Source organism: Hylobates moloch, unplaced genomic scaffold, assembly GCF_009828535.3.
Source record: "Hylobates moloch isolate HMO894 unplaced genomic scaffold, HMol_V3 SCAFFOLD_15, whole genome shotgun sequence".
NCBI classification, from domain to species: Eukaryota; Metazoa; Chordata; class Mammalia; order Primates; family Hylobatidae; genus Hylobates; species Hylobates moloch.
This window is the reverse complement of record NW_026652290.1, coordinates 7970832-7979222: the sequence shown is the minus strand read 5'-3', so window position 1 is coordinate 7979222 and position 8391 is coordinate 7970832. Positions and strand designations below refer to the sequence as shown.

The window sequence follows — 8391 nt, the reverse complement described above, 5'->3', positions numbered from 1 at the left end:
CGTGCTGGCGTGCTGACGCGCGGGCTCGAGCCGATGCCCGATTCCGCGCCCGCCATGGCCGACAAAATGGACATGTCTCTGGACGACATCATTAAACTGAACCGAAGCCAACGAGGCGGCCGGGGCGGGGGCCGGGGCCGCGGCCGGGCCGGCTCCCAGGGCGGCCGCGGCGGTGGGGCGCAGGCCGCCGCGCGAGTGAATCGAGGCGGCGGGCCCATCCGGAACCGGCCGGCCATCGCCCGCGGCGCGGCCGGCGGAGGCGGCAGGAACCGACCGGCGCCCTACAGCAGGGTGAGTGCGGAAGCCGGCTGCGCCGGAGAGTGGGAGGGGGCCAGCTGGGGCCGGGGCGGCTTGCGGTGGAGACCCGGCCCGGCGGGCGGATAGGGCCTGTGGAGCGGCCGCCCGGAGGTCCGGAGGATGCCTGTGGGCGCGAAGGGGGAAGTGGGTGGGAGTGAGGTCGTTCTTTCGGGGCCCTGTCCCGGAGGCTGAGACCCTTCCCGGCTCTTTGTTTGTTCCGGACGCTGGGGCCTCGTGGCAGGAGAGGAGGGGACGCTGGTCGCGGCACCGGCGGCGGGAAGTTAGTCTAAGGGAACTGAAGTTGTGCGGCTGCGGTGGGACCGTGCGGCCTCGGGCTGGGGCAGCTGCAGCGCCGGAGGGAGCGCTGGCGGCCCCGTCTCGGCCGGATCCTCTCAGGCCGGGAAAAGGAAGGGTCCGGAGTAGCCGTGAGGGCCAGGAAAGCCCTGGACTGAGACTCACAGATCTGCTGTTGTTGCGGTTTTTTTCTTCAGCCAAAACAACTTCCCGACAAGTGGCAGCACGATCTTTTCGACAGTGGCTTCGGGGGTGGTGCCGGCGTGGAGACGGGTGGGAAACTGCTGGTGTCCAATCTGGATTTTGGAGTCTCTGACGCCGATATTCAGGTAAGAGACGAGGGTTTCTCGGTGAGCCGTTCGCCCTGCACAGGACGGATCGTGATTTGGGGGATGTGGCCCTGAGTCCCCTTCCCGCCTTAGCGAGGGAAGCCCTCCCAGCTCTGAAGGGCTGCAGGGCAGACCCAGCTCTAGTAAAGCCGGGGTCAGTTCGCAGGCAGGTGCGAGCCTAGCCGAGCCTGAGGAACCGCTGCCGTTAGTCTGAAGATGGGTTCTGTGAGTGAAAATCCCTTGCCAGGGCTTCCCGTTTCTAACAGGGACAAAGACTGACCAAATGTGAGTGGTTTTTGGCTGTTAGACCCAGCCCAGTTGCTTTTTAAATTTTGTGCCTGTCTTAGTGGGTTAATGTGAGAAAAAGAATTTTTATGTATCTTATGAAGTACAGGGAGCCTGTGTGTTTTTCTGGCTCTGTTTGCCTTGAGTGTTGTCTTATAAAGACCTTGTACGCTGTGGTTTTATCACTCCCCACCCCCGTGTCCCATCAGTGACATGACTCAAATCCATCTTTGGTTGAAGCTTTTCTTTTTTAAAAAAAGAAAAATTGAATCCCAATGGCATTTAAACTTGTTTTCTGGTTAAGAAATGACTTTTTGGGAATCAGTTTTGGAGATGGCTGGGCAGGGTTCAGTTGCCCACAGCCCAGCCATTTGCCTTGGGAGGACAGAGTAGGGCCAGTGAGCACTCACAGTGTCTCAACACTTTTTTTAAGGTGGTTTCTAGCATCCACTGGAAACCGCTTTTGGTGAACTCCAGTTCCCGCTGTGTGCCTGCGGCCGGAGTATCCCCACACTCTGGGTTCCCTCTCCAACTCCCAGCCTGCCTGAGGTCAGGGCAGTTTCCATGGCAGCGCTTGACTTCAGACTTTGCCGCAGGCTTGAGTAGGAGGAGAGGGAAAGGTGAGCCAGAATCTGCCTTTGGGGGAGGGGCTGGGGTCAGGGCTCCCGAATCTACAGGCCCTTCAAACTGGTCTGATATCGGACTGCTTCCCTTGCTCTTGATCTTGGCCTTTACAGTTTCTTGGAACAGCCCTTGGGTGTGTTGTAAATTTTCCTTTGTTGAAGAGGATAGTGGCTTAATTTTGTGCCCGTGCCCGTTGTTAATGGGCTTTGCAACTTCCTCTACCTGCAGAATGGTACATGTGTCAGTTCCCCACAATGGCAGGAGCCCTCAGACCCAGGTGCTCTTGGAAGTTGCTGTCCCTCCTGCCCCGCCCTTCCCTCATTTCCCGTTACCACTGTCCTGCCTCCCAGAGAACCACCCCCAAAGCAACTCACGCTTCCAGGGCCTGTCCCTGGGCCACCAGAAGGAGCACAGTTTTGTTGCTTTTCTGACAACTGTTCTTTGCAACTCCCAGGAACTCTTTGCTGAATTTGGAACGCTGAAGAAGGCGGCTGTGCACTATGATCGCTCTGGCCGCAGCTTAGGAACAGCAGACGTGCACTTTGAGCGGAAGGCAGATGCCCTGAAGGCCATGAAGCAGTACAACGGCGTCCCTCTGGATGGTGAGTCTGGGGGTGGACCCACGCTGACTGTGGGGCTTGTGGAGTTTGGGGCTGGCACCTGTCCAGGTAGGAATATGGGGTACCCCTGTGGCTGAGGACACTTTGCATTTGCCCCTTTGTCTCTCTCTTCCATCTGCCACCTCTCATGCTGCCCCACACATCTGGACCAACCTCTTGTGAACCCCCATCCAGCAAGCTACATCCCTCCCCTCCTTCAGCTCCTTCCGGAAGATTCACTTCTGTGAAGCCTTCTCAGAACCGCCATAGTACACCTCTGAGTGCGGGGCTGTAGTCGTAAAGACAAAGGTACCGGTTCTTCTTCGTCAGGTCACCCACACCTCTCCACCCACGAGCACCCCGATACTTCAGCAAGCAGCCCACCTAGTCTGGACTGAGAAGGAGTGAGGAGGTGTTGGTGGGGTTGCTTCCTGGCCATTTTGTTCTCCCACCAGTATCTCCAGGCCATTTCCCTTGTCGGGGGCATTTGAGACGCACAGAGGCCCTTTCCAGTGTTTGCATGGAGACCAGGGTGTGGTGCCAGCTGGGTTGGTTTCAGAGCCTCTCATTAGAACGTGCCCTCTTGTATTCTTTGCCGCAGGCCGCCCCATGAACATTCAGCTTGTCACATCACAGATTGATACACAGCGGAGACCTGCACAGAGGTGACTTCCGGGGCCTCTGGGGAAGAGTATTGGCCTAGGGTGTGGCTGCATCGCTCTTGGGGTCCTTCCAGGTATGTCAACAGTTTCGTTTTCCTTGCTAGCGTAAACAGAGGCGGCATGACTAGAAACCGTGGCGCTGGAGGTTTTGGTGGTGGTGGAGGCACCCGGAGAGGCACCCGTGGAGGCGCCCGTGGAAGAGGCAGAGGTGCCGGCAGGAATTCAAAGCAGCAACTTTCGGCAGAGGAGCTGGATGCCCAGCTGGACGCCTATAATGCGAGAGTGAGTCCCGGGGGAGCCAGCTGGGGGCCTGGTCAAAGCCACCGTGGGGAGCAGGCCTCCTGTGAATGCAAGCCTCTTTCTCCTCTGTGTTTCAGATGGACACCAGTTAAACAGACCGGCATATCTGCGTGTGGAACAGGACCCAGGCGTCTCCTCTTGCTCCCTGGTCGGGGGGCAGTGGCTGGGGCCGTGTGTCCAATGATGGATTTGTTTCTTTTATGTTTTAAAATAGGATTTAAAAACTCATGTAAAGGTTTTTTGTTTTTTTGTTTTTTGTTTTTTTTTTTAAATTCTGAAACAGACCTGTTTTGTACCGAGTTATTTTTGGGATAAATTTTACTGGTTGCTGTTGTGGAGAAGGTGGCGTTTCCACCTTTTCCATAATAAAATAGAAATGTGTGTAGAACTGGAACTGTTTGATTCGTCCCACTGTTGGAGTCCAAGCCTGGGCCAGGACTTTGGTGTCTGTCCAGCTGGGAGGGGGTGGGAGAACCTGAGTTGGGGATGGAGCAGCCCCATCTGGTGTTGGACACCAGAAACTGGCATGGGTTGTGGGGGTGGCGGGGGGTGGGGTGTCACCGCTTCTGGAGGGCCGAAGCTGCCTGCCTCCTTTCTCATCCTCTTTCCTGCCTCACACCTAACGCCTTCCTCTCTAACTCACCAGGTGGGAGGACACCTTTGCCCGGAGCCACCTGTTGACCCCTGTGCCTGTGCCTCCAGGTGAGGGGAGGTTGGGGTGGGGCGGGCTGCCCTGTGTGCTGTCCACAGGCTTCCCACAGCCAGAACATCTCTGGGCTGTTCCTTGCCTTCTTGTACTTTGGTTTTCAGAGAAACATGGATTCAGCAGTTTTGACTCTAGTGTAATTCCTTCGTTTTTATGTTTGTTTTTTTGTTGTTGTTTTTAACCCTGCCACGGAGCAAGGCATGAGGATCCTCTCTTAGTTGTATATTTGATGAAGTGGCTGGTGGAAGCTGTGACAATCTGTCCATTTAAGAGTGGGGTGGCCAGACGCGGTGGCTCACACCTATAATCCCAGCACTTTGGGAGGCTGGGGCACGCGGATCACCTGAGGTCAGGAGTTCAAGACCAGCCTGGCCAACATGGCGAAATCCCGTCTCTACTAAAAATACAAAATTAGCTGGGTGTGGTGGTGCATGCCTGTAATCCCAGCTACTCGGGAGGCTGAGGCAAGAGAATCACCTGAGCCGGGGAGGTGGAGGTTGCAGTGAGCCGAGATTGTGCCATTGCACTCCAGTCTGGACAATAAGAGTGAAACTCCGTCTCAAAAAGGAGTGGGGCAATGCCTGATACCTGTAATCTCAGCACTTTGGGAGGTCAGGGCAGAAGGATCTCTTGAGCCCAGAAGTTCGAGACCAGCCTGGCCAACATGGCAAAACCCTGTCTCTACTAAAAATACAAAAATTAGCTAGGTGTGGTGGCGTGCTCCTGTGGTCTCAGCTGTTCTGAAGGCTGAGGTGGGAGGATCGCTGGAGCCTGGAGGTTGGCTGCTGTGAGCCATTGTCACGCCACTGCACTCCAAGCTGGGCAGCGGAGAGAGAGCCTTGCCCCCTGATGCTGGGTTGGTGACAGCACTTTGAGAATGAGATGGGAAGGGGGACAAGGGAGCTCCAGAGTTCTGCCTGACCCCACTGTCCCACAGCTGGGATGTAAGGAAGACCCAGGGCAGTGGCCAGTGGTAGTGGAGAGACAGACGGGAATGCATGCGGTGTCTGCTGAAACCTTTCCCTGCACCAGCGGCTCCTGCAGTCACACATCCCAGGCTAAGCTTGCTTCCATGCTGGGATGGACCTGGCTGAGTCATGGGCAAGGGAGTGTGACTAAGGGTGGTTCTTTCACTGTCGGTCACAGATGTCACTACAGATCAGCAGCTGCCATCTAAGCAGCTTGCCCCATGCCAGCCAGGGCCACAGTCTAGGAACCCAGATGAACAGGATGACTAATCTTGGCCCTTCCAGAAGCCCAGTCTAGCAGGAGAAAGGATTACTAAGTACCCAGCTTTAGTTGCTGTGAATGTGACAGAAAATGTCATCAGTTCAGTGAGTTAGAGTCAGGTTATCCCCAAGCAGGTGCCCTTGGCCTGGGCCTCAGTGTTGGAGCAAGGCCTGAGCAGGCCCGTGCCAGGCAGGGGGTCTGCTCTCTGGGGCCCTGCTAGGCCTGGCTCCCTGTTGCTTAGGAAGTGGAGAAGGCACCTGGTGGACTGGTGTGGTCAGCCCCTACAGGGTGTGACAAATGACAGGACTGACAAGCAGCACTGCTTTGGTTGTGCAGTAATGGGGTAACAGGCATTTGGAGGGAGGAATGACCAGGATTTGGGACTTACTGGCATTCTCGGGAGTGAGGGGCATGGGAATGAAGTATTATGAGGCCTTGGGGAACTGGGTGGGTAGGTGTCGTTGGAGAGAAGGCCCCAGGAAGGAGCCAGCTGAGGGGCGTCAGCATTGGACAGGCTGGGCAGAGGCACCAGCTGGCCCACAGGAGAGCGTTGCTTAGAGCCGGACCTCTCCAGTTTGTCAGCTGATAGCATGTGGACACGTTGAAGTAGTGTCCATATGTGGCATGGTCTTGGGAGGGTTGGAGGTGAAGGAAGTAGAGAGAATGATGTCATAGAAGCAACAGCTGGCATTTGCTGGGGGGCCAGTGGTGGGGTCATTGAGGCAGGTGCTGCTGAGTGCTCGAAGAATGATCTGATTCTGTTCCTGTGGTGGGGGTGGGGCTGGCCATTTATAACTATGGTAGAGGCTGGGTCTGGAAGCCATCGGGGCTTCTGGTGGGCAGCAGGTCAGGTAGCTGGGCCGAGCTTCATCGTACCCAGTCTTCATTTCCTTATTCATAAAACACAAAACCTTATTTTACTTCCAAGGCCAGAGGACTGTTTATTGTCCCATTGGGGTGCTTGTGAGACAAAGAAGAGCAGGGCTCTTCCACTGACTGCACAGACAGCAAGTAGACATGAGGCCTTGGCCAGCTGGGCTGTCTGGTCCCCTCTTGAAGGGTGCTGCCAGTCCTCCGGGCACAGGGCCTTGGAGGGAGGACACTCCACACTGCCCAGCGCCCTGCTGCCCCCCACATGGTGACTGAGTGATGCTTTGCTCAGACAGCGAGCTATAGCCGACAAACTGAACTGGCAGCCTGTGCCCCATGGGCACTTGGGGAACCCCCTCTGCCTCTGGCAGTCCTGTGGTTCTATGGTGCCGTGCACCTGTAATCCCAGCTACTCCGGAGGCTGAGGCAGGAGAATCACTTGAACCCGGGAGGTGGAGGTTGCAGTGAGCCGAGATCGCGCCATTGCGCTCCAGCCTGAGTGAAAAAGAGCAGCATTCCTGTGGGACTTGGAGCTCTTCCAGGGTGGCTCATGGTCTGCCCAGCTCCGTCTTCAGCCTGAGGTCCTTGGAGAGGGTCTCAGGTGTGAGCGTACAGCTCCCACAGGTGCTCTGGCTTCTGGCTGGTGTGTACAGAGACCTAAGGAGCAATCTACACTAGGCAGCTGATTGAATCATGTTCAGCCTCACATGGATTAAGGGGCTACAATGTTACTCTCAGACATCCTTTCAGATCTCATGAGATGGCTATGTCTGTACCTGGCAACAGAGTTGTCATGTAAATGGTAACTTTTGGTTCTTAGCCTGCAGTGAACTGATGGTCTAATACAGGAAACATACAAGTGATAGGTTGCAGTGTAGCCTAACAGGAGTGGAGTATGGGGCATGGTTGGAACTCAGGCTGCAAGAGCACTCCTCTCTCAGGCTGCACAAATGGTCAGCCAGTGTCTGAGGCTGCACCTCTGCTGGATGTTCTACATACATTTCATTTATCCTCTCAGCAATCTAGGAATACAGTCTTTCATTTTAGAGGTTTTTTTTTTTTTGAGACGGAGTTTCGCTCCTGTTTCCCAGACGACTGTGGTGGCACGATCTCACCTCACCACAAGCTCTACTCCTGGGATGAATCCATTCTCCTGCCTCAGCCTCCCAAGTCGTTGGGACTGCAGGCGCCTGCGACCACACCCAGCTAGTTTTTTGTATTTTTAGTAGAGATGGGGTTCCACCGTGTTAGCCAGGATGGTCTCGATCTCCTGACCTCATGATCCGCACGCCTCGGCCTCCCAAAGTGCTGGGATTACAGGCGTGAGCCACTGCGCCCAGCCTATGGTTTTTTTGGTTTTTGTTTTTTTGAGACGGAGTCCTCTGTCACCCAGGCTGGAGTGCAGTGGCGCAATCTCCACTCACTGCAAGCTCTGCCTCCCAGGTTTACGCCATTCTCCTGCCTCAGCCTCCCGAGTAGCTGGGACTACAGGCGCCCGCCACCAAGCCTGGCTGATTTTTTGTGTTTTTAGTAGAGATGGGGTTTCACCATGTTAGCCAGGATGGTCTCAATCTTCTGACCTCGTGATCCGCCCGCCTTGGCCTCCCAAAAGTGCTGGAATTACAGGCTTGAGCCACTGTGCCTGGCCACTAATTTTTTGTATTTTTAGTAGAGACAGGGTTTCACCATGTTGGCTAGGCTGGTCTTGAACTCCTGACCTCAGGTGATCCGCCTACCTCTGCCTCCTAAAGTGCTGGGATTACAGGCATGAGCCACCACGCCCGGCTTCCAGCCAGCGTTTTTTGTTGTTGTTTTGTAAGACAGAGTCTCGCTCCGTCCCCCAGGCTGGAGTGCAGTGGCGTAATCTCGGCTTACTGCAAGCTCTGTCTCCTGGGTTCACACCATTCTCCTGCCTTAGCCTCCCAAGTAGCTGGGACTACAGGTGCCCACCACCACGGCCGGCTAATTTTTTTTGTATTTTTTAGTAAAGATGGCGTTTCACCGTTAGCCAGGATGGTCTCTATCTCCTGACCTCGTGATCTGCCTGTATCGGCCTCCCAAAGTGCTAGGATTACAGGTGTGAGCCACCGCGCCGTCCCCAGCCAGCATTTTTAAGGTACATCTGTGTTGTACCATGTCTAAGACTTCCTTTTTATGGTCGACTACTGACATGGATATACCACATACTTTTTTTT

General features: G+C 55.3%; 1 protein-coding gene across 1 annotated transcript; it reads left to right on the top strand.

Moving 5' to 3' along the window:
- On the top strand, nucleotides 1-3778 carry ALYREF (Aly/REF export factor). The gene is made up of 6 exons (XM_032176505.2): nucleotides 1-291; nucleotides 789-920; nucleotides 2284-2431; nucleotides 3030-3093; nucleotides 3195-3372; nucleotides 3468-3778. The coding sequence occupies exons 1-6, from the start codon at nucleotides 34-36 to the stop codon at nucleotides 3480-3482; spliced, it is 795 nt and encodes a 264-aa protein (XP_032032396.1). The 5' UTR covers nucleotides 1-33; the 3' UTR covers nucleotides 3483-3778.
- Nucleotides 3779-8391: the final 4613 nt, after the last annotated feature.

Bases quoted from the DNA above. Each gene is read 5' to 3' on its own strand.
- ALYREF (XM_032176505.2), top strand. From the start codon at position 34: ATGCCCGATTCCGCGCCCGCCATGGCCGACAAAATGGACATGTCTCTG. The intron at 921-2,283 runs GTAAGAGACGAG...TGCAACTCCCAG, and splicing joins TCTCTGACGCCGATATTCAG to GAACTCTTTGCTGAATTTGG. The intron at 3,094-3,194 runs GTGACTTCCGGG...TTTCCTTGCTAG, and splicing joins CAGCGGAGACCTGCACAGAG to CGTAAACAGAGGCGGCATGA.